Source organism: Tyto alba, unplaced genomic scaffold (genome assembly GCF_018691265.1).
Source record: "Tyto alba isolate M040663 unplaced genomic scaffold, T.alba_DEE_v4.0 Super-Scaffold_41, whole genome shotgun sequence".
Classification (NCBI taxonomy): Eukaryota; Metazoa; Chordata; class Aves; order Strigiformes; family Tytonidae; genus Tyto; species Tyto alba.
The window spans coordinates 17,721,479-17,748,027 of record NW_024881317.1 but is presented as its reverse complement, the minus strand read 5'-3'; the positions used below and the strand labels follow the sequence as shown (position 1 = coordinate 17,748,027).

The window sequence follows — 26,549 nt, the reverse complement described above, 5'->3', positions numbered from 1 at the left end:
CCTTTCTACTGATACCAAAATAATTTCCATCTGACTGCCCTGTGCTTTGCATGAATAAAAACCATTCAGGCTGCTGCTTCTAAAGTAGATTTACCTTCAATCACAATTTATTAAATCTCTGTCCATTAAAAACCATAGCTTGCAGAAGCTGTGTGCATTAAGCCTGATTATAGAGCCAGTAGAGAAGAGGGAGGGGGACAGCAGTTTCTATCAGTGTGTTTCCTTGTTTTTCCATTTGTCTAGCTGGCTGGTAACACTTGTGACAGGGTGCATATCAGAACAGGAGTCTCATTATTTGGCTTTGATTTTGTTTTATGCATCTGTCTCTTTTTTTATTTAAGCTGTAACTTAATGATTGTCGACTTCAGGAAAAATCTGCTCAGATTACATGACTAAAATCAGAGTTTTCTTTGGTGCTGGGGTACTAAGTCCCTTATGGAGAGTAAGGGCCAGGGCATTAAGAAGGGAAGGGGAGGAAAGTTCACAGATTCCTTACGGAGGATGAGTGGCTCCTTCAAACGCACTTCATTTAAGGGCTCAGCATCTGGATCACAAAAGGTAAGTTTGCAATTACCCAAATAGTACAGTCTGAGGGAAACAGCTGGAGACACTATTTGGCCCCCACTTTTTTTGTTTGGTTGTTTTTTGGGTTTGTTTGTTTGTTTGTTTGTTTTTTGTTTTTAATAGCTGGTACCATTATCAATGAGAAGAATTCTCTTTCCCTTTGTGCTCTTTTAAGTCTCAGAGGTGTAAGTCATGTTCATTGCACTGGTTCTGGAAATGAATCTTATTCCTATTAGGGGAGTTCTTTCACAAGCTCTCTGTCTTAAGGATCTTTGGGTTAAATATCACCAAACAGGGCTAGCCTGTAATTATTCCTATATGTATCAAAATCATATTTTGATGACTACTGATACTTAGTGTTCATGCCAAATTTAGATGCAGTGAGAAGACTGATAGGATATGTAAAGGATTTTGATGTGATTCACTGAACGTCTATGGCAAACAGATTCTATAAGAAAGACAGTTTGTGGTCGGATCATGTTCTGCACAGTATACGAATGAAAAAGACAAAGCGGGAGAAAGAAGACATGGGGTGATTGCTTTATAACGTATAAGATCACTCTTGTTGTCATAAGCTTGCATGTTGTAGATGAATATTAAGAATTTGTTTCTTAATTGAGTTTTCAGCTGTGGAGGGAATTGAAATACATCTTTTGTCCATGGATTGATAGATTTATTTGGAACAAATATAGACTATCTTCAGCTCTGGATTTCTTAGATTCCAGTTCAAGTGACATTTTTCAAACTGACTCCATTCAAATAATGAGAAATAGTTTTCATCTTCTCTTCCAACCCCTTCAGCCCTCTTACCTCTAATTTCTGCTGATCATCACAATGTTAGAGTCAGATTCTAATTAAAGAGGTGAAAGGAAGTCCAAAGGAACATAACTGAGAGAAAAATGTCTGGCAGCATCTTGGGGGAAATTAGTCATTGATACACAGGTAACTAAGTGCCTATTAAAATGTTTCCTTTTTAAAAAAAGATTATTCTGTATCATGTGAAATACTGGTTATGGTCATCTGTAAATACAAGAAAGAATATGTCTAGGTTTGGGGGACTTCTTCAGCTGAGATGGATGGTCGTGGGCCTTCACCAGGTGAATTGCAAACACTATCTGGGGATAGTCATTTACAGCGATTTGTTTGTTTGTGTTTGTTTGTTTCAATGCAATAGCTGGGGACCCTGGCCCTTTTCTCTGTTAAAGGGATTGTCAAGTTGAATGTAATGCCCATCTTACAGGCCCTGTTACAGACATTGAGTGCTATGTGAAAAAAACCCCAAATTACTACTTCTGCTGTAATGTCCTTGTTTCCAGGGCCAAGCCTAAACACAGGGGAAAATCAGAGCAGTCTAAAGCGTTTGCAGTAGGTTCTGTTTTTTCTCCTCTGATAGATGTGAAGCGAAGTGGCATACTGAAATGTCGGCTAATACTTGGCAACAGTGTTGCTTTGTGTAACTTTTCCCATTACTTCCACAGTTGCTTATTAGGTGCCTTATGGCTGTGTCCAAACAGTGTGAAAAACCAGGCTCTCCTCCAAGACACTTCAGTTCATGAACAACTGTATATTGCTTGCTTTGTCAACCAAATGACTTTTCAGAGATAAACAGTAGTTTTATAGGCTGGTAGTATTAACTTTATTGAATAATACAAAGAAACAATGATAAAGGAAATTAAAGAGAAAGACTTCCCCTTTTAAAATGTTGGTTTAGATATCAAGGCTCACTTAAACATGACATATCAGAATAGTAAAACCACAGTTCAGGCACAGTGCCCCAGGTGCAGTCAGCTTTTTTATTTCTTTTATGTCCCCAAGCTTATCTTGATACTGCAAAGCATACAGAATTTTACTTCCTGAATTGAGTAAAGTCAGAGTAAAATACCCAGATAAAAAATGTTTAATCTTGTCCCATTAATCCCATATGAAAGACTAGTCAAGTGAAGGTAGAAGGAATACAGTACAGATTTTGTTTTTCTTAACAGGGTTTGATTTCTGATTATAAAAATATGTTGTATTTAAAAAGCTATAAATTCCCTTCATGGCTTGCTTGTTTAGTCTTCCTAATTCTTTTGGTCATTATTTGCTTTGATGTTCATTTTGGGAACAAAAACTTTACCTTTCATGAGAAAAATATTATTTCTAGAGTTGATTAAAAAATAGATTTTTAGGCTTATCTAGTAGACTGGGTATGTTATTTCTGTTGAGAAATTATGTTGGTTGGCTCTGTGAGGTTCATAGCATGCTGTCAGCATACAGGCAAGTAGAAGTGATCATCTCTGGGAGTCAGGACATCTCAAGGCAAGAAATCTGGGTGCTGTTGCGCTTGATAATGTTTCGTATTGAATGTAAACTTTTGCTAATGATACAGCTGAAAACAGGGCATGAAACTAGTCTTGAATGTGTGTGTTCTGTAGGGGTGTAGTGCTTTGGGACACATCTGGAAAACCTAGGCAGGAAGTGGTTAAAGCTGTGTGATATAGCTAAGCACAGAGGTTTATAATGAAAATTTCATGTACCGCTCTTAACAATTTTTTCCCTTATACCACTCTCACAGACCTTTTCTGAGGAATGAGTAACAGTGTCGTTCTGCTCCATGGTTTGGACTCCCAATTTTTACTGCAGTAGTGCTGAATAGCAAGAGTACTTAAAATGACCAGGTATCTCTGCTCTGCTTAGCTTTCCCGTATATTTCCCTGATTTTGACAACAGTGCTCTAGAAGAAGATGGCCTTTTACTTTTTGAGCATTTTTACAAAAACACCTGTTGGTACCTGCTCTGCAATTGAAGGTGTTATTCTCTACCTCAACAGAGAATGCTGTAAATGAAATGTGAAACCCGTAGTGTTTAAGAAAAGGACTATGTTTGTGTGTGTGCACACTTACATCAGTGTTTTGGTTTTGTTTCTTGTAAACATCTCAGTTTATTGAAAAAGGAAGCAGCTTATCTGGATGTACATCACTGGTCTGTCATTCCCACTAATGGCAATTACTTCAAATTACTTTTGTAGTACTAAACAATGTTTTCATCTCTGCTTACTATCTCCATTGACTTCATCTGAATGTCTTTAAGATGTACCTACTATGACTCATTTGCTGTTCCTTTGAAGAGAAAGCCATTTTATTGAAACAGCTTTTCTCTACATATTATTTCTGTTTGCCTATAATTCTTCCATGCTTGTAAATTCTCTGCGATTATCTGTAAAAGGACATACTCAATACAAGCCTTCCAGATGCTCAGATTTAAGATTTGATAGAGACACTAATATATTTTTAATTGCTTTATTGCTCACATCACTGTCTTCTTCTGGGCTATCAAATGTGGTATAAGAAATAACAGTAATGTCTAAAACCCATATTTTTTTTAGAATACTACAAAAAAAAAAAAAAAAGAATAATTTATCTAAGTACATTAGACTACTTTGAAAATCTCAACAGCACTACTACAGGAAGTATATTGGATCTTTTTAATTTTTTTTAAGGTAGTACAGGATTACCCAGTGATTCATTAGCAATGCTTTTATGGATTGCAAAGGTGGAAGGATTATTAGACCTTCAGACTAAGGCAAATAGTTTGTCCTGTGTTTTGTAAATGACCAGACAAACCAGAGAAAAGTCAGGAAAGAATGGATACATTCTCTTAGATCAGAGAGAATTTATCTTTCAGACAGAAAAATTATTTTGTCTCCCCTTTAAGAGGCTGTTTTGATCTGTTTTACCATTTGTTAATGAAGCTTGAAAATTAATATAGGATTCCTTAAAGTTAGTTGCAGTTGTTAATCTTAAATTGTATGCTTTGTGCGCATGCTTATGGTAATATTAAACTTAGAACAGAAAAAAAAAAAAAAAGATAAACTGAATTAATTTACTTTCTGCTCCTAAGCTACTTGTCAAGAAGCTGTGATTTCCTTCAAGTTACCATAACTTTTGATGGTTAATAAAAGATTAGCTCATGGGTTTATTTGGAACAGTTATCTGCAACTGGTTAATATTACAATTATGATTAGGTAGATCACTTGGTAACAGTGAAATCATTATCATACACATTCCTTTTGAGAATTTCAAATACGATGGGGTTTTTTTCCTGAAAATTTTTGCCGTGATTATGAAATTCTCTTTGGACAAACATTTTGGCCATTGTCTCAGTGGCTCAAGAGATAACACTACTGTGTTTTTTCCCATTTGGGGAGTCAGTTGAGTGATGGAAGTGAGAAAATAACTTAGGTATAAAAATTTATTTCTCTAAGTACAGCAGAGCAGGTTCTGTTTCTTCCTTAATGCTCAAAAAATATCGGGGCAATAATCAAACTGTCATCACAGGTAGACTTTCATGGCCCTAAAGAAAAATAGAGGCAGATTTATGTCTGGAGAATGGGCCAACAGGATATCAGTTGCCCCTTCTCAAACAAACGAAACCTGTACTTAGCAGCATGTGATTTGTGGTACAGACTCCCAAGCTCAGAGACAACAGCACAGCCTGTACTCTTCTGTTTAATGGAAGAAGGGAATGTCAAATTAGAATAATCTATGAATGTCACGGCAGAATCAGTATGTAGCTGTATTCTTAGAAGTTACTGAAAAATGTTATAGTTGAATATATAAATTTGTCCAATTTTGACAAACTTTTCTACATGTGTATGCTCTTTTAATTCTACTGGCTCTTCAACTGAACTGCCTTGCTGAATCAACACTGAATCAGTTTAGTGTTGATTTGGTATCTTAATCTCCTTCAACAAACTGGATAAGAGCATTGTGAAAAACAGTCCATAATAGAGTATGTGTTGGTACCAGCTGATCTGAATAGGAATCGGAAACAAATCTTTTAACCCCTTAGGGAGGATGCACAACTGGCCAAGTGAATAAGGTTTTTATTTTGCAGTGACACACCATCCAAAGAAAGAATATCAGTATAGTAGAGGATTTATCCAATTTGAAATGTAGAACTAAATGGTTCTGCTTGCCATGTCCATGGCATTTTTCTTGACATCCTGTGAGTTTCTTCTCAAGACTGACATTGTAAGGTATGGCTTTTAGGAATCTCTCTGCTGTCAGGGATTGTTCAAAAGGAGTTGAGTCTATATTCTGCACGTATGAGTCACCCGGCATAGCTAGGCATGCAGCATTGCACTAAACCCCTTCTCTACAAGTCACTGTAGACATGGCACTGCAGACATCCAACAGAGCAGATGGTGTGTGCATATGGCGAGTGATATGTGATCTGTAGCACGGAGGAAAGGTTACCACAAAGGCATGGCAGCTTACTGTTCAAGATAAGGTGTAAGCATGGAACCAGAGACAAGACTTCGTGCACTATATAGCTGTTAAAGCCTTATGTACCTCTAACCAAAATGTTGCCTATGTACAGCTGTTATGTCATGATGGCTTCCAGCAGTGAGAGTGTCATGAGTTTTGCAGGAGCTTTTTGACATTCTCAGTGTGTTTGGCAAATTTTTAAAACTGATGATAGCTGTTACAAGGAACACGTATATATTTAGAAGAACATCTGTATGTCTGGGCAAGTACTGTGTAAGCCCCACAATTTACAGCAACTGCAATTTGTCCAGCAGGGTAAGTACATGTATTATGCGTTGTGAGTGTCATAGCAGGCTTTGCCTGGTGTCCAGCACATAACAATAATGTGCATACTTAACACATTTCATCCCCTTTATAAATTTGAACAGCATACAAATTACATATACAGAGGTGCTACTCTGAAATGCAGCATCTTAATAACCTATTACAGGAGTCAAGGGCCAGAAGGAGAGGGAGGTTTTGTCTAGATAAATTTTCTGAGCCTGTACAGGTTTGCAACTTGTAATTGCAGGGGTAATAGGAAGCATTTCTGGGCTCTCTTGTGCAAGCCGTGTCAGTGAAAGCATGGTTTTGGTACCAAGATTCTGTAGTGTTAGAAGAAGATGGAGCTGACAAAGGGAACAGAAGGAGAACGGTCCTTTTTCATATTGCGTGTGAGCAGAGCCTTCAGTTTTAAGGGATGATGTATTTGAAATGTTCCCTAATGGTTGACTTGGGCCTGTGATAATGATGAAACCATGAGTGGCACTGCAGCAGACATGGTTAAAATGAACTTTTATTTTTTTCAGAAAACTGATTTAGTGTTCCCCAATCATATATCCCCGCTTCAAGCCTCCAATTATCTAATCTGTGATGTAGGATTTGCTCATGCAAACCCTCCTTAGGGTTGCCAGACACCAGTTTTCTTTTGGTGTAGAGGCCTTCAGTAAAGATGCTCACTTTGAAAAATGGAAAGTGAGCCAAACCTTGGCTATCCAAAGGACTGGAAGTGGAGGGTCAAAATCCATGAGAGACAGACAAGCAGCAAAAAGGAAAATCGATAAGCATCAGCAAAGGGCAAGGAGAAGAAAGCCATTCATTCCTAGAACGCAGCTTGCAAAACAGCAAACTTCCATATGTTGAGAAAGTGCTGGGGCACACTTTACTGCTATTTTATAGCTTTTCTAAGTTTTCAAGAAAATTGAGTAAATACTGTCTAAAATTCTAAATAGATTTGAATTACACAAGAAGAGATGAACTGATTTTTTTCAAAGTCATTTGATAATACATAAAATAAGGAGAAATATATTTGAGGGTCATTAAAATAATATAGCTCAAGGAGTCACTGCAACAGCCTTTCACAGCTGGGTGACAGAGCTGTATAAAGGCGGAATGGAAGGATTTTACATAGACTCATAGCTGTTATAAAATGGCTAACTGTCAGACTCCTGGTTAACTGTAAAAATGGTTGATTGATCTCATATTTTTTCCCTTATGATTTCAGATCTAGCTGGGAGGGGGGAAGGAAATAAACAATAAAAAACAAAACAAAAGAAACAAAAAAAAACCCAACCCTTTTAATTTCAATTAAAAGTAAACTGCTTAAAGGCTTACGTTTGGACTCCAGTTTTACCTCCTAATACGTACTTTATGTTTGTGTTGTGAGTACGTCTGTCTGCCCTGTACTTTTGCCAGTTGTTAGCAAGCAAATTATTGACATTAAGCAGCAGAAGTGTCATTGTAGGATTGGCCACCTATCCAGTTTGGAGGCGGGAGAGGTCTTGTAGACAGGCTTTAACAAGGTGGAATGGGAAAGCCAGTTTGTCCTGGGAAGTGACATGAAGAGCAGAGTGAAATAGCAGAATTTTAAGGTATTAATTTGGGAGGAGAGGAAAAGTTATCAAAACCAATGTTACATAAATAACAGCTGGTTCATCAGCAGATGGAGATGAGGGTGAAGAGGATTAAAGACAGGTAGCAGAGACTGTGAAAGGCAGTTAGTGGTACATGCCACATTGTCAGATAGAGGCAGATTCAGGCAGTGCTGTGGAGGGAGCAGCTGAAGCAGATCAGGTTGCCCAGACAGAGTATGGGCAGACTGAGAAAAGGGAGCCACTGAGGGACTTCTGCAAATCTGAGGGGTGTGAAAGGGCAGTGGCTGCTGAGGAGAAACTGCAAATTTCAGGGAAGAGTGGGAGAACAGTGAATCATACAACCCTAGACTAAAGAGCTGCTTCTTTTCAGGCTGTGCTGTAATTCTTCATTTAGGCTGTGCTATAAAACTAGATTGATTTTACCAATTACATGTGTATTAAAGTCCAAATGAATAAAAGACAAAGGTACCCTGATGAATAATTGCAGCATAATTAGAGAAGAATCTTGCATTTAACAAAACAAGGAGACTACAGGTATAGAGAATGTAGATTTTCTGTAACTATGACAACTGATTTCCCTAGTGCAGCTGGTACAGTCTCATCCAAGACTCAAGAAACTGATTAGAAGCTTATTTTTAATGGTGATCTCATAATCTTTAATGGATAATGCTGGCCTTTTCTGCCGGTAATTTTAGTTTTTCAGAACAGTGTGATACTTTTTGTGATTTTTAATAGCATTCCACCAACATGTGATCCGATAGGAGTTTCTCTAGAGTCTGCGGATGCAGACATCTATGAAGTGTGTCTAACAGTAAAAACAATTGCTCCTCTAAAAACCCAGCTCACCTATACAGGGTTTTTATACTTCATTGATTCTGTTTTATTAAAATTCTGTTACTATCCTAAATATTCGTCATTAAGGCTCCATCGATTAAATGATATTAGGTGTTAACTGTATTCATTCCCTGCTACTGAAGATAGCAAATGACATGGCCTGGAACTTTCCATAAGAGAACATTCAGTATAACTAAGAGAATATAATTTTTCTTTTGATGTAAATAGCAAGCTATAAAAGCAATTTTTTAAAGTCACAATAAAAATTAACTGATCAGCTGATTACAGTGACAGTGTCTCTTCTAAACATTAGTGCCTTACATTTGAAGGATGAAGTTGAATAATTCAGCATGTAGTTGTTAGCTCCTGCTTTCTTCAACCCCTTTATGAAGATGTGTTTTAAAACAGTATCAGTTTCTATGATGTCCTCTTGGAAATGACATGAAAAGGCAACCTTGTTCTATAAAGATTAATCTCTAATAATAGCACAGTAAAAGATGTAACAGCTGGTATGGATTAATATTCCTTAATATCTACTTTCATGTGATTAATACCTGGATGGATTAAGCCTCTACCAGTAGAAAGCAAGCAGTAGTTACTAATCTCTACTAAATGTACTGGTTGTATTTTTTTTAACAGAATAGACGTTTAAATGTTTTTTTTTTTCTTTTTTATTTTCAGAGTTCCTAGTTGACTTTAATTTCCCTCCTTCCCAGTTTTGCTGTCGGAGATCCTGTATTACAAATCTTTTTTTTCCACAAAAAAGGGGAGAAATTATTTGTTCAGTGGTTCAGAGATTCATCCTCTATTGTTTCTGATACACAATAACCAAGACTATTCCTGATACCATCCAGCAGTAAATCATTAACTTCTATGTTGGTTTATTTATCAATGTGTTTTACGGAGATTGACAGGTGAAGAGGAATGCATTAGGTTTTTGTTCACATTAGATAGTAAACATCTTTGTCCTGTTCTACATTGTTGGTAGTGATTTTTATATTTTTACAAAAGAAAACGCTTTGTCAGTTTGGAGCTGAAGAGCAAAGGGTAAATTCCAAAGCTTTTTAAAAGTTTAATCAGCTTGTGATTAGATGAATCAGTGCTCATAGCCCAGGGTGTGCTGTTTTGAAATTACATCTTAATCACTTAATTTACCTAGGTTTTATTGAAGTTTGAGGCCCCTAAATATTTTTCAATTATGGAGATGAATGGTCATAAAATTGAAGATTGAAAATCCAGGTGGGAATCAGGTGTACAACTCATGAGCTGACAAGCTTTTTCCATTTAATGTCCTATTAAATGCAGAGGTAAGGTGTGAGAATATAAGAGCAGCTGTGCTGGGTCAGACCAGAAATCTGTGTTGCCCAGTGCTGTAACAGCGCAATCTAGAGTGCTGTAGGAATGGGGGGAAGATGTAGTTATTCTCCCTCACAGTTTGCTCCTGTGCAGTGATACTTATGGTAGGGATTGTCTGGACCAGAGATAATGTTGGAGGGGTTTTATGTGAAATTATGTTGTATTTTAGTCTTCACAGCATCCTTCACCAAGGAGTTCTACAGCTTAGCTGGAAGTTGTATGAAAGCATGGAAGCCAGCCTTGAACTCATTAGTTTTGGAAAACAGTCTTGTATATTTGGGTAAGATTTCTTTAACCTGATACTTAGCATCCTAAGTTGAGAATCTTTTAATTTTGCTGTTGACTTTTGTACCTGTTTTGGTATTTGCTTCTAATTTCACTTCACAATTTTTTTGAGCCTTCCTTACAAAATCCTTATTCTTCTCATTCCCAGAAGTGCATCAGACATGTTTTTTGTTTGTATTTGTCAGGCCTAGGTTTGAACAGAGGGCTTAAAAGGTGAAAAGTCAATGTGTTTTCCGAAGTTACTAGCTCTGAGTGTTAAAACACTGACATGACGTGTTTTCACCAAACACTAATAAGCCTGGCTGTGAGCAGTGTTCTTCATCCTAGAGAATCCCGAACTCTGGTATCAGCCTTCTGCCTTCAGAATAGTTAATTTACCAGAGCAATGCCTCCACCTTCTCAGAAGGGTCTTGGCATCAAGTGACCCTATTTTTTATTCTGTTTTAATGGTAGCTCTGCTGTTAACTAGTCGCTGCACGTAGATCTCCTTCTGGCAAACCAAAAGGCTGGGAGAAGGAGGATCCTTGTACGACCCAGGGGCAGCCAGGCTCTGTACCACACTAATGTCATCTGAAAGTACTTTTTGGTTTTGGTTTTCCCCCCCTCCCCCCACGACCACAATGATGATCCCCATGGCCCAGAATGCCTTTTCTCTGCTTCTCAGCACTCTGTCTCACCTCTTGTTATCACTTGACCGCTGAGGGATGTGAGTAGCTGAGGCAGGTTCTGAATGGAGATTTAGCCTTAAGCGTATATGGGTCCTGATCTGTTTGAGACTTTGGAAGTATGAACCCATGCTGAGAGCCAGACTGAGGGGCAGAACCAGAGGGGTGACTGTCTTCCAGGAGCTCTGGATTAGTGTTGCAGTTGCGTATCATATTCAGGAAATAATGAGAAGGGAAATAACTGGCTTGTTAAAAATGGCTAGTCCAATACATTTGTCATTAGTGTCCAAATCCAGTCTATGACCTAGTTAATTTTAATCATTACTTGCCTTCCCCATAATAAATACTATGGTATTAACATTTTGCTGTTGATAAAGCTTTAGTAGTTGGAATAAATAAAACCACTAATGCAATCTCAGACCTTTCTGAAATTCATCTACCTGTGTCACTCAGTAGGGTTTGTAAATACTTTTTTTTAATTTAAGTTACAGTATTCTGCCATTATTTTTCCTAGACTGAGGGAGAGCCATGTTATCTTTATTTTCTGTAACTGAGCATAATAAGGAGGAATGCACAAGGGCACAATTGAGATAGCTGGACTTAAGCAGTTATTGCCATTTCCCATCCTCTCTGGACTCTGGCTGCTGAGAAGGTCTTCATTAGACCCTGTGGGATGCTAGGTTTGTGGGATGCTAGTTCTAGGAGGATGTCTTTGAAACAGCATGCTTCTGAATTGGTACCAGGTACTTGTGTTCAGGCACCTCACTGAGCATTTAAAAAACAGAGCAGCTTCATACTCTAGTTGGCAGAAAATAATATGAAATGGTCCACATTAACCTCTGTTAATCTTATGGGTCTAGTTCATTAACAAACTGTGCTTGAATCAGGAACAGTAGCAAGTCAGTAAATCTGGCAGTCATCTTGAATTTTTTCTTTGAAAGGAGAACAGAAGCTATAAATTTTTCATGGAATGAAGACTGGGGGATGAATTTAGCTTGGTCAAATCACTTTGCTTTGATTTTCAAATAATTGTCATGTCGATAAGGTAAGATGTTCTATTAATTCATTTGTTTATACATGTCAGGGTGAAACTCTTCATTACTGCTCTTCAAAGTGTTGAAACAGCTAAGTGCTTTTGTTTTCTATGCACAGGCACAGAAAACATGAAATGCATTTTACTGTTTTGCTAGAACATAATTTAGAGCAGATTTGAGTAATTTACAATGAAAATATAGCTAGTAAAACTTTTCTGTGTCACCTATGTCATCATCGTAAAAATGCTAGATAAAACATGAGTTGAAAAAGCCATGAAAACTGGTCTGTAAGCCTATTTAATTCCCTGTGTACAACATAATGAAGCTATGCTCAAGTTGCTTTCTGGAACAATATATAGTGAAACAGATGTAGAAAAACAGATGCAGCTTGAATGAGAGAGACTGTTTACAGCTGAAGCTTTCAGTGATCAAAATTACCTAATCCCAGTGCCAGGAGTATTGACAGGCCTCCAGTTCATGTGTCTGAATCATCCTAAAGCAGAGGTGATGTCCAGGCTTTCTAGAAAAACGTTATACAATGTTCAAAAAAAAAATTTGTGTAATTATTTTGTGAGCTTAACCTTAAACAGCATTTAAAATTATACTTTATATTTTGGTGTTGGCTATACACAGCAGACATGACCTTTTTTCACCAACTGCAGTGTTTTTACATTGCTATTTTAGTTTTGCTACACTGGGATGTGTAGCAGGATTGATATAGTTTAATTTAAACTATACTTATTTATACAATTATGTATATCAACCAAAATTATCATTAGAACATTAATCAAGTGACTGCTATCTGAATGCTCATTATTTCTTTAAGCCTCCATTGGAAGAATGGCCCAATGAGCTTGGGAAAACTGTAGGCGTAATTCTGTGGAGCTTTTGTAATTACCAGCAAAAACTAGGGACCTTTCCCCTGCGCTGATGAAATCCATTACTCAGTTACATAGGACAGAACTTAGCAGCTCTTCCCCTGCTAGGTTTGATTAGAAGCTGATACAGGTTCGTGTCCAATATATCCCCTAAAAGGATGATGAAATTGGGGAAAAAAATGTAGCAGCCATTTGCATTTTCTGAACTGAACTTCAGAGCTTTTTACATTCAACACGTCTTGTTAATCTGGCTGGTCTTCAGGACTAAGTCATTTCTCTCACAGTATGTCTGCTGCAGAACACAGAGAGTATGGTGCACTACCCAGCTTAGTCCTGCTAAGGAAAACTGTATTACCCCACAGTGTGCTGGAGCCATTGCATGCAGACTGTTCTGCTTCCAAGGGGAACAAGCCAGTGCTTATGCTCTTAGCATTCAGGGCACTGCCCCTCACCATCCGGTGCTGAGGCTGGGGAGCAGCCACAAGCCTTCCTGTCTCCCACAGCGGCACCAGAGTGGTGACACAGAAGCTTCCCAGCCACCTCTTCCACATTGCTCAAACATGTCCTCAATCATTCTGACAACTTTAAATCCCCATTTAGGGGGAAAAGCATGTGTACACAATTAAGCATGGGAACTGTCCAGCTGACTTTGATGGGTTTATCTGTCAGGCCAATATTTAGGTACCCTGCTTGGATAAGTATTGGAGCCGCTGGTTTGTTCCTGCAAATTGTATTGGAAAAAGTGTTCATTCCAAGGAGAACTTTCCATGGAATCGCATTCATCAATGTATGCAAAGATAGGATTTAGCTAGTAAGTACAACCTTTCCTGGTGTATTTCCACACTTATGCAAGGTGGATGACAGTCGATCAGAGTAAGAAAATGTCACCTTCCTAAGACCTTCCTGGCCTTCATCGAATTAATGATCTAGTTTTCTGTAAAGTCAGATGCACTTGGATTAATCAACCACTAGATAGAGCTATGCTATATAGAAAGGACCTCTCTGTGAAGTCTTACACTAAAATTCATATTTTCCATAGTGAGCCAAATATGGACCACTTGCTGCACAAAACAGATATGGCAGGAAAAGTTCTTTCTCCAAGATACAATAAAATCCCTCCCTGCCCTTAATAATACAATGAAGATCATGGATTTTTATCTGAGTATAACTTATAATAGGACTTCAGTGAATAGTCCAATTTAATTCCCATGCATTAATTATTAAATAATACATATCTTTAAATTACCACAGCAATTAATTTTTAATCAAGCAGTCATCATAGAGCTATTTTATCATGATGGTGGACAGGAACCTTGAAAGCAAAGGTTGTATTACCTTTACTTTTTTCATTCTCCGTACTCCCCCTCTCCCTCCCTCCTCCCCCAGTGCTCAGAAATACTCACATATTGATCAAAGTGTCATAAACATGAGAAAAAGGCATTACCTATAATATAATCTAATATAACTCTGAACCAGCACAAGGTGGCTCTGTTTAATGATTTCTGTAATTTTTTTCCAATTTATATAATTTATAGTGCTAAACTTACTTTTAACTTTTGAGATGCTTTTATTATAAAAGCTCATTAGCAAAACAACTAATGATGGGTTTAGTCTTTTGACTGTGTTCAGCTGTACTGAGCTGGTTTAAAAGCTACACTAAATGCATGAAGCTACGGACTATAATATAATTCAGGCTGAAAGATATGCAAAAGTTGTTAGGGCAGTTGAAAATGTGTGAATTTGAGAGCTTCTTCTGGCATTAAATACTACTGCAAGAAAAGGACAAAAACAACCTCCCTCCAAAAAAAAAACACCATACCATGCCTGCCAAAACAGGTATCGGTGATATTCTGTAGATTTCAGCAGGTATAGACATAGCACAGACATAGACTGTACAGATTATTCCGTGTTTATTCTGGCAGTGTGCCTCAGCTGTGAAGAGAAAGAAATATATCTGGGTATTTCATACTGTTGTGTTCAGTTCTTGGTTCTCATTGAAACAGTTCCAAAGTGCAGGACTTGGGGCCAGTTCAGTGGGTATATGTCTTGCAGCAATGAGGCCATAATAATTAAATGATTTTCTAGAAAATTCCTACAGTTAGTTTTTCTCTTTTCATTTTTTCATTTTCTGTGGCTGAATTAAGTGAACAGTCCTTAATACATACTTTTTCAGACCCAAGCAAAATTTTTAATAGACAGTATTATGAGTATGTATTTGATTCCATTTTGTTCTCAATTCTTGCCAATAAAATGGCACTCAGCCTGCTGGTTGAGTGGATTTGTGATTCTTTCCAAGGATCAGCCATGGATTAGTGAAGTACAGCTGGTATGTTTCTCATGCCAAGTACTTTTGGCAGGGTTTTTTTTTGTTTTGATTTTTTTTTTAAATTTTTATTTTTAATGTCCTTCTCGCAATAAATCCTACCTCTCTTTCTTCCCCTTTTCTGGGGATTTGTTCTTGTTCTGTAGCAATCTTCATCTTTCTCCAGACTGTATGTTAATGAGACTGAGCAAACACGCATTGCTCAAATGACTCTTTACCAAAAGGGGAATTTAAAGAAGCGTCCCTAGTTTAGTTTAACAAGTAAAAATTTGTTCTTGTTTAAGGACTCTCAGTAGTGAGTGAAGCTAAGTTTTTAAGCTACCAGTCTAAAATGCCAAAGATCTTTTCATGAGGATGGTATCATAGAATGATAGACTGGTTTGGGTTGGAAGGGACCTTAAAGATCACCTAGTTCCAACCCCCTGCCATGGGCAGGGACACCTTTCATTACACCAGGTTGCTCCAAGCCCCATCCGACCTAGCCTTGAACACTCCCAGGGTTGGGGCATCTATCACCTCTCTGGGCAGGCTGTTCCTGTGCCTCACCACCCACACAGTGAAGATTTTCTTCCTTATGTCTAATCTAAATCCGCCCTCTGACAGTTTAAAACCATTACCCCTCATCCTACCCCTACACTCCCTGATCCAGAGTCCCTCCCCACCTTTTCTGTCCCCCCTTTAAGCCCTGGGAGGCTGCTCGAAGGTCTCCCCGGAGCCTTCTGTTCTCCAGGCTGAACCCCCCCAACTCCCTCAGCCTGGCCTCCCAGGGGAGCTGCTCCAACCCCCTGAGCATCTCTGTGGCCTCCTCTGGCCCCGCTCGAGCAGCTCCGTGTCCTTCTGCTGTTGGGGCCCCCGAGCTGGCCCCAGCACTGCAGGGGGGTCTCCCCAGAGCGGAGCAGAGGGGGAGGATCCCCTCCCTGGCCCTGCTGCCCACACTGCTCTTGCTGCAGCCCAGGGTACCACTGGCTTTCTGGGCTGCAAGTGCACCTTGCTGAGTCATGTTGAGCTTCTCCTCAACCAACACCCTCAAGTCCTCTCAATCCATTCTTTGCCCAGCCTTGAAATGTAGAATTCATGAGACTTCCAGATACTAAAGCTGTCTTCATTTATACCGCAACTCTGGTAGCAACCAGAGCTGTATTACTTCTACTCCAGTTCAGGACCTGTGTTCTATATCCACCTTTCATTTAAAGTTGCAGACTAGAAAGTTAAATATTTCTACCATCATGTAGAGAGCTGTGAGAGTTTCTGAGCATCTTATAACTTTTAAGTATTTAAGGTTCTGTTGGGGTTTTGTTTTGGTTTTGGTTCTTACTATCTCTCATAATTATACAAGCTGATCCACCTTCCTCTCTGTCCAAGATGTCAACTAGAGTAAGCTCTAAAACTTAGCCTCTGGCCTGGCCATTAAAGCTTAACCCAGTAAGCCCTGCTGTGTTTGGTGCATGCCACATCCCTTTTCTCTTCAGCTAGCAGTACAAAGCATTCAAGGTAGAAGATTAAAGTAGAGGTATATATTTATGGCTTTATTTTTCCGTGCAATTTTAGAAATCCTATTCTGTTCACTAACTTTTATATCTGTGGTAGATACAAATTCATTCTGATACATAAAGCAGTGCTTGCCGATATTGTCTGTCACATTAATTCTTCGTATCCTTGTTGAACATAACTATACAGCTAGGTTGTGATTTTAACGTTTTTAACTTCAAACACCAACAATTTTCAAAATGGGTGCTTAGATCTAGGCTTTTAAATAGATGTAAAGGAACCTGTTAAAAAAATCTTCAGGTTTAGAAGCTGTGAATCCTTCTTATTTCCCACTGGGTAGTGGGGAGTAAGTAGTGGTTTTAAAAGCTCTGCAGGTCTGGAAACTGAGGCATGTTTATTCAGACACTTAGAACTTTTTCTATGACAAAGCATGTCCCACATTTCCTTAGAATTAGTTTGTTTTTCTGTCATTTCAAGGTTCATTTTTCTGTGAATCAGAAATTTGTAATAACGAGTTTAGGGAAGGATTTTATTTAATAGCACATGTTTTTAAATACAGTAACTTCTATTTCAGCCTTCTATGTCTGTTAGTTTTGCCTAGTTTCATCACAGCACTAGTCAATGCTTAAGGCATCAAATGTTAATTATTTTGCTCCCCATGTAAAAAACATGACTGAAGAAGAAAAGCAACCCCACCTGGTCAGCAAGGAATTGCACTCCAGCTGTCAAAGTGTGCAGACCCATCATCTTTATTTGCAAATTTTTCAGTCATGTGACTGCTGTTACAGGTAATAGTAGAAACTTCTGGAAACAACCTGGGTGGACAGATCCATTTTACTGTTCTCTGGTCATAGATTCATTCCATTCAGTTAGTGCTGGTGTTGGCAGAGTCACAGGCTCCATGGCTACCTTCCTCCACCAGCTGTGTTCGCTGTTAGTTAACGCTGCAGGAAGCCTAATGTCAGTTTTAATATGGAGTCTGTACAATTGAAAATGGGATATCTTTCAGTTACTGAGATGATGATTGCTCCATGTATGTAAAAGCAGCCCACAGCTGCAGCAATGAGCACGTTAGCAATTTCTGCTGCACTAATCGTCATCAGCATTCTCTGTTCTCTGAAGGACAAAGATGAGTATTTTTACAAATGACCATTTTTGCACTTAAAAGCAATAAATAGATTGGATGGATAATGAAAAATACTAGTAACTGCTAGCAAGTAACTGCTAAATTATCTACTAAGTATATTAAAAGGTAGTCTGGTTATCAGTGTAGGTATGTATGCTCCATGAAAATTTCAGCACAATGCCTAAGTGAGTTGTTTGAATCTTGGATCCTGCTTGGATTCATTTACAGTGCAAAGAATATGCATTTACTTTCAAGAAGTTCTCAAGTGACATTTTTATGCTATTGCTGTTTCTGATACAAAAGAACTCTTTGTTGGAGAAACACATAGTAGCTTAGACATTTAAAGCTATTCACAAGAAAAGACCGAAGAGAAACGTTACAAGTCCCACCTTCCTGTGTTTGAAAAGTGAAGGAGGTGTTCAGTCTCTGTAATTTAGCTGTGCAGCAGAGCATGTTGAATTACAAGGCACTTTCATCAACTTCTGCTTGTAGCTTTGCATTCTGCTTATGTTTTATTTGGTCTTGCATTTCAGCGCTTGAAAGCATTGATCATAATCCTTTCCTTTTCGAAGAACTCCTTTAACCTGCAGCCTGCAACTGGAAATCACACATATTGCTTTCTTGTTCAAATAAAAAAAAAAAAAACAAAAAACAAACAAACAAAAAAACACACACACACACAAAAAAAAAAAAAAAAAACAACAAAAAACCAAACCAAACAAACAAACAAACAAAAAACAAAAAACAAAAAACCAAAACAAAGTCCTGAATGTTTCATTGGTCTTTTTCCTGACAAAACAATCCCATGTTGTTGTGCACAGGTTTGTTCACTTACAGGCCTGAAATAGCATTGTGGTAAAATAAAATGAAGATTGCTGGCAGTATTTTAAATAATGTGTCTATTTCCTATATGACACTTGATTTAGAATGCTGTTTTCTTTCCCCTGTACCCTTCTTGAATGACTGCTGGGGCAAAAAGTAAAATCTCATGCTAATGCTTTAGGCCAGTGAGCTGTAATTCTGTAGTAATCAGTTTCATGGAACTGCACATTCAGCAAAGTCCAACAGTGCTGAGAACACGTCCTGAGAGCGTCCAGCTTAGCTTGAGTTTTGCAACTAAAGGCGCAAATCATCTTACCTAATCTTTCATGGGAACTTCCAGCCTGCAAAGGCAATAAAATAAGCACACTGATGCTTTTTACCACCTCCTGAAAAGGCATTTTAAAATTTTTTTTGGCATAATTTAGGTATATCTATATAACTTATATAGATGCCTCTATCAGAAGTGTGAACAAAGTAATAAATGTAGTAAAGAGAGGAATTCACAACACAAGGAAGAATCTGAATTAGTCTGTGCAGTGAATAATACATGGTCAGTACCTTTATGAATTAAAGCAATAGGCAAATCACTCTATGCGGAGCAGGTAATTCAAGATGATGAGGGAAGAATATGTGTTGATTAATGATTATGATTGAATGCCTGCAGTATCTGTACAATAGGTGGTTTTTTTTTCTGTTTTTTAATACTTGTCTCTGAGTGTCTTCTCACTTCAGTTACTGTGCATAATGCTGATAAGGAAAGCCCAGATTCTACCTAACTATAGAGTTGCTGATGATGTCTCTACTGTGTGCACTAAGACTTGACAAGATCTCTGTGCATTCATTTATACTGACCTCTCTTAAACTCTGTGTGGCTGGATGCCTCTCCACAAGGATCTAGTACTCTTCTGGGCCCATTCAGGAACCCATTCAAGAAGAAAAGGAGTGCATCATTTCATGATTTTTCAGAACTATGATAGTTTGGGGATAGAAGAGGATTCAAGACAAGAAGAAGAGTCTCCATCTCCAACCACAGTCTTAATACCAGACAAGCTAGGGAGAACAGTGGCAAGCACTTCAGAGGACATTGAGATAAATCCAGTGGGATATATAGAAATCTTCTTGTTTTTTACAGCTGTAAGCCAAGAGAGCTCTTGTTCAAGCCTACCTGCATTTATCAAGTATAGCATGGAGTCAGTGGCAAAACTTTTACATATTTTCAGTAAAAAGGAACCAGTGTCATATTAGAGAAGAACATCCGAAACAGGCTCAGGTAGCAGAAAGTTTAGGTCAATATTAGGCTTTTTCTCTCTTATTTTTGGTTTGTTTTTTGTTGTTTTTTTTTTCCCTTTCTCCCTCTCCATACCCCCCCACCCCGAACCCTTTTCCCTCAGAAAAGGGAGGAAAAAATAACTAACAGGGATGCTACAAACTTTCACTGAATGAACAAATACCATGAGAGTTAATATAACTACATTAATGAAAATTGCTAAGTATAAGGTCCAAACAGGGTGCACCCACAAGCTAGCAAATGAAAGGGAAAGCAATCAGGAAAGCCATCTAAGAGAACTTCTCATGGGTTCCAGCCAAAGAATATAGTTACCTGAGAGAAACTTACTCCAAATAACTTGATTAACCAGAGTGCTGCAGTTCTGTAAGTGTTAACTTGTAGTATAACTTCAATGCAACATGAGAAACTTTCACTCTTAAAAGGCCAGCTAAGAAGGTTGATATACACTGTACATTCCAGCAGGATTGTTACAGAACAAGTCTTGGAAAGGAGATAGTGCCCCAGATTTCAGTCTGCCACATGAAAGCATCATAGATATGATTGCTACAGCTAGACTACCAGGCGATTTCTAAATGTTTTTACAAGGTGTGTATAATATATTGCATATGTCCTTAATTCATAGAGATGAGGTCTGTATTTATGCTTTGTGCTTTATAAACAAAGCAAAAAAATCTCTTTGCCTTGGCAAGCTCTCAGTCTCAATAGCAGTGCATGATTGGAAGCCCAGATCAATGGTTTTGAGCATGTATTTTGTGCTTCCACATCTTCACTGTTCACATCCTCAAAAACTGCTGCTGCTGTGTTTGCCACCAACTAGTTCCCCTCCAGTTCTTTTTGTGATGGTGCATGGGGCTGTAGTTTCTCCTGCACAGATCTGTGGCAGACTGGTAGTAAAGTTTAAGCTCAGCATATTAATATGTGTTTAGAATGGCAGTAAGGGTTAAACTTAGGTTGTTACTCTGTGCTTAGGTACCTGTTGATGATGTACAGAATCACCAAGTACATTAAGTTACCACAGTCTCTGTAGAAGCAAATAATAAAGCTTGGGGCTACCATATTTGAAACACATGCTTTCCTCTTTCAGGGATAATTTGATAAGAATATCTTGAATAGAAAGATAGAAGATCATCTGTATAAATTTTCATACTGACTTGCAAACTCCATGACTTTTCAAGGTGAAATAATGGTATTGTAACCCATGTGTTTCTTTTATCAAAGTGCTAGTCTGAGGTGAAGGTTGGAAATGCAAGTTTAAAGGGTGAATTATGCACATATGTCTCATGGCATATTATGAAATCAAACATTTATTCAAAAACACTTGCATTTGTTCAGCCACTACCACATTTCTTAGCAGAGAAAATATTTGCATAAAAATGTAAAACTAAATACACTAGGGAGAAAATTCCTAAATTCTTTCTTAGTGGTTGTGCAGCTGAAGATTACTGTAACTAAGTAAGATTTAGAGCTGCCCCCCCCGAATAATTCTTAGTAGAATTAATAACTTCAGAATCTCTTTAACAAGAATATTTGCTGCTTGCTGGCATTTCTGTTTTAATTACTGGGGGAACATAATGTGCTTGACAAAGCTGAAAGCTGCAATGCCTCATACTGTTTCAGCAGCTTACTGTGGTTTTAATTTATCTTAACCCATGTATTGATCAGCAGGACCTGCACTGATGACAGCAGATTTCTGTTCAAATGTTCCAAGATTTCAGAACATCTAAAAGCTGTTTGGCTTGGGGGTAATACTATCTTCACAAAATTTTATGAGCAGGTAAATAGCTGTTTACTATATAAGGCTAAATGGGACAATCCATGTTTATGCATTAAACTATTCAGATGAACGCTGCCAGCAAAGAAGAGTAGTCTCTTTATTGTAGAAGAGACTGTTTTATGCCATTTAAAAACTCTTGATCCTGTGCATGCTTAGACACAGCCTCAGCTTTAAGCTCCTGAATTGTCCCATCCACTTTGAACAGCTTTCTGTGCATGGCATAGCTTCATGGCAATCAGGGGGGCTATTCATGGCTATAAAATTAAACATATGTGTAAGCATTTACAGAATCAAGTGTTAAGCAAACGCCTTTGTGTTAAAACCTGGATGTGAGCAGTGCAGGTAGGAGAGAAATTCAAGGGCCAGTTCTCCCTGAAGCAGGTGGCATGAATGGTATTGGTATGTTGCTGCCCTGAGTGATCAGCACTTTTTGCTTCTTTGTTACAGCTCATCTTTGATGTCAGTTGTGCTTAAGCAGAACACACAGTTCGTTGCTGTTTTTTCTGCACAAAGCCTCTTCAAACACAAAGAAAAGGGAGGAGGAAGGGAGAATTATGAAACATATACAATTGCCACTGTTGCTATGTGAAGTTTAAAAGCGTTTCCATGAGGGAGGAGTAGTACTTATGGCACTTGACTGAATTACAAAGACATTTATCAGTGGGTGAAATCTTGCCAAAAATAACTATTTTCCCTCGCACTTCTTAGAGGATGGAACAGCCTTTCATACATTAGCACCAGATTAAAAAAGGCTGCGTCGATTTTCCTCTGTTCTGTTTTAAAAATATTATTTCAAATTCTAAACACTTGTCAGAACTAGAGGAATGCTGCAGATGAGTTCAGAGATGAACCTGGGCAGTAAAGAAGGCAATTACTTTACTTAGTTATACATGTTTATCATCCAGAGAAGAACTGCAGTGATAATATACTGAAGTTGAAAGAAACCATCAAATACATTTTACATTCCTGTCTACCTAAAAACTTACATACTCCACATAAGAAGATAAGAAGCAGTATGTTTTCTTACAGGATCTCAGTGTTTTCAGTGGATTGCAGATTGTGAATATATACAAAGGAGGGAGTGAGGGGAACATATTTTTTACTGCTGTTGTACTGCATGCTTTCATCAGATCCTACTTAAGGTCATAATACATTTGCTGAGGATAATAGCATGTACTTCAAACTAGGCAGATAATTCCATTGAACATCCAAACCCATTTTGTGCAGACATTATCACATTTCAATAAATGTAGCTTGCTTTATAGGAATCAGATTGGGAACTAAGCCATTTCTCACCACTTCTGTTCATGGCTTATATTGTTAATTGATTGTACTTTAAGGCTTTTGAATTGTTGTTTGTATTAGCTGTTCAATACCTAGAATGCCTGGGTAATTATTCACTGATATAAAGATAATTTATGATCGTTTTGTCATCAAACTATTTCATCTTTAGAGTTGCTTTTTGGTTTTTATGAATTTGGGTTTTATTGGAGCTCTAGAGGCTACAGTCAGTGCTTTGTTTTAGCCCACAGTGTGGTGATGTAGGTGACAGGCCTACCTTCTCTGTACCACAGCCACCTCACCAGCACATTCTGGGTTTCAGTGAGACCTTGGGCTCAGAAGGGGAAAAGACTCAAGTGTCTCCTGAACAAAAATCATAGTTGCTTTTGGTGAGAATGTTGTTCTGCCTTGGGTGTTTTGCCACTGACTTCAGTGCTTTGTTTGAGCTTACCAGATCATTTCATGTAAGCCTTTAATTTGTGCTCAGGTAGTATATATCTGGACCAAATGCTAACTGCTGCCTCCAAGCAAAAAGGAGAATAACCAGAGCCAGAGACACTTTGAATGTATTTCACTCATTCAGTTTGTGGTCAATCAAAGCATTGCAGTGAATGGTCATGAATTTTGCTGCTACAAAACAGCATTATTTGGATTTTCAAGTGAACAAGCTTGTCATGAGCAATCCAGCTTTTCATCTTTAGCCACTCCTCACTGAGTCTCATCTAGCTTAATTTTCCCTACAGACAGATTGCTGTTGCGTCATTTGTTACCTATTTTGACATCCATATCTGTGACATTTGTATTAATGCTCATCACAAGTTTCAGTAGCTCGATAGTGTTGCACTTTGTGAAATCCTAGTCTTTGGTTCAAGATTTAATTCAGCTATGAAAAAATACATGATTGTCTGAGATACAGTTTGTCTTGGTTGTGATAACAGGCTTGGCTTGTAAATAGCATTAGGTTCCTCTCAAATGTCGCAACTCAGGTCCCAAGGGGATTTTGGTACTGTTTTTTGTAGTTCCCCCACCATCCTTTTTTCAACATTTTCTTAATTACATCACAATGTAATGATTGTTCATTTCTTTATGACTTTCACATTTATAGTTCACTGAGACATTTCAAATTTGGCTTTGATCTGATAATGACTGTAAGGAAGATTACGATACATTCCCTAGGTATTTTGCATGTAGTCTAGCTCAGTTCTTACTCGTGTACAATTTTATTTACAGTTTTGCAGAAAAAATATAAAAAGTTGCATCTTTTTACTTTGCATTTTGGCATTTCAAAGTTCAGCTCCCATATTTGCTATCCATAAATTTTACTTTTGATATATGAATGCACTAGACTACATGACATGGCTTGTTAGATCTTACAGAATGTTACATAAACAGTGCGGGAGAAGAAAATGAGGGGGAAAATATTTCCTTTGTACTAGGTGAATTTGCTTTTATTAGGGGAGTAGTTTCAAGACCAGTAAGTATCTGAAAAGAAATGTTATGTTGTCTTTGTATTGACTTCATTGATATAGACACATTTGGGAGAGACCGGGAAATGCATCAGATCAGAGTGTAGTGTATTTTATCTTTTTGTTAAGAAAATGCTACTAGTTGCTTTCAGAGAGTGAGCTATCAAACATTCCAGCGAAAACTTATCACTTGGAAAAAAGTTATGTTTACTGAGTTTTCAATTATTCATACATAAAGATAACTGATTATCCAGGTATTAGGTTTGCAGCAGTTGTAATAAAACCATAAGCACTTGCTACTTTTTTAAGAGAAATAAGTTGTTTGCTATCAGTGAAGCAAGCATATTTTCTTTTGGTGGTGGGAGTAATAAGCCATGTGCTGACAGTGAAGGGTGTAAATAAAGCGCTTTGGTTTTTGGCATGGACTAATACCTCTGTATTTTCTGTGAAGATATTGTTTAAATCAGTTAAGCCAAATTCATCAGTTCTTCATTCGTGCTTACTCCCTGCATGCATGCGGGCACTGAGTTCCACTGGAAACCAAGGGAATTTTTTTCTGAGACAGTCACAGTGAGGGCAGCAGAGAGATGCATATCTTTATCCCTTTCCTTCACAGTGCATTTATATCAAGCCATGTCACAAAACAAACTCCAAGTGCTGTGAGCCTTCCCATAGTGTGAGTGCAGACATCCATGAAAACTATCTTTTGTGTGGTGGCATTTTCTCTGAGAATGTAATTTTTTTCACTCATGTGTGTTATTCCTTTGAACTCTGAATGAGCACTTTGGCTGAACTTGACGGATTTATATATTTGGAATTAAATGCCAGTGGTTTCTTCCTCTTACCATGCAGAATTTTGTCATAGGCATTTCAGACAGTAAGCACAGCAGAGACAGTAGGCTGTTTGCCCTTGACAACAGAAGTGCATGTTTATTAGGTTTTTAGCCAACTTGGTTAAGGTTTATTTTATACATACTGTGTGTAAGTCCCTTTAATTTTTACATGGCTGTTTCCTGCCCCTGGAACATGCTATTTAATTCCTACAGTATTGTTATTAGTATTATTATTATATAATTATTTTATCATTATGGTTTTTATATATATAGAATGATATCTCATGTTATCTGAACCACTATTCAGAACATTCTCGTTAGAGTGTAGGCATCCTGACAAGCTTTGGCTTTGCTTAAAACACCCAGTCTGAAATTTGTGGTTTTCAAAATTTTCAGAACTTGTTTTTTATTTGCAATACCAAGTGAGGAAAATGTTCTTATTGCTTGTAGAGAGGGGCTTTGATCTCAGTCACCTTGAACTGAACACTTGGACAGCTACAATTTTTTTCCTTTTGGGTAGATGCACATGGCTTGGTTATCTTTCATCAGTCTCATTACTTAAACTGAGGTGCCAGAGCAGTTGCAGTGTTGAAGTGATATGCTGGCAGGCTCGTATGCCCAACAAATTTCTTTTAAGGGAAGAGTGACCAAAACTTGCATTTGATTTTAAAAAGTACTGTTCCTTCTCAGGTGTATATTTCTGTCATTGCAGTTTGAGCTAACAAATAGAACAAAATGAACAGGTGTGATGTTTCTAATATTGATTCCTAAAATGTTTTCTGTCTTCCAAATGTAGGTCCTGTAGATACAACCCACATTCTCGCATAGTGGCTGGCCAAGAACTCATTCACAAGGAAAAAGGAATTAATTCCTTTTTAACTTCTGTTGCTATAGAGAACCTAGCCAAACATATCACACTGCAAGTCAGAGTTCCATCTTCAGAAGGGAGTTAAGTGCCCAAATCACTTCCTTTGTATAGATTTTCTGGCTTAGATATCTTTTAATAATATTTCTTGCAGTTTGTCCAGTAGAACTACCTTTTCTAGCTCACAGTACACCACATACCAGATAGAAGAGGAACCCATAAAGGCCACTGTGTCAGAGATCTGATTTTTACTGGAAAAAGAAACATCTGTTAGGTATGGTATGTCCTCCATTTCTATGCTCAGCTTTCAAGAATGGTGGGTAGTGGCTTTGAGACAATCCATTTGCTCGAACAGGATATCAGACAACTTCTGCAACAACTGGAACTTAAGCTTGATGTGATTTCAGAGGTCAGAACTAGCAACATGATTTTGAAAGCACAGAAGAATAAATTTATACAGCTGTGGAGTATACCTGTGATATGCCCTGTTTCAGTGTTTGTTGAA

The 26,549-nt window shown here is 38.0% G+C and overlaps 1 protein-coding gene across 7 annotated transcripts in view; it reads left to right on the top strand.

The window, feature by feature from the left end:
* TRPM1 (transient receptor potential cation channel subfamily M member 1) overlaps nucleotides 1-26,549 on the top strand; it is a 105,998-nt gene that overhangs the window by 18,969 nt on the left and 60,480 nt on the right. For 5 of the 7 annotated variants that reach the window (XM_032990188.2, XM_032990185.2, XM_032990183.2 and 2 more), the window contains exon 1: nucleotides 175-558. The exons of the other annotated variants lie outside the window; for them this stretch is intronic. In XM_032990188.2, the coding sequence (XP_032846079.2) occupies nucleotides 436-558 (123 nt within the window). In that variant the 5' untranslated portion in view covers nucleotides 175-435. Of the gene's footprint in view, nucleotides 1-174; nucleotides 559-26,549 lie in introns of those variants that run through there. 7 annotated transcript variants of the gene reach the window in all.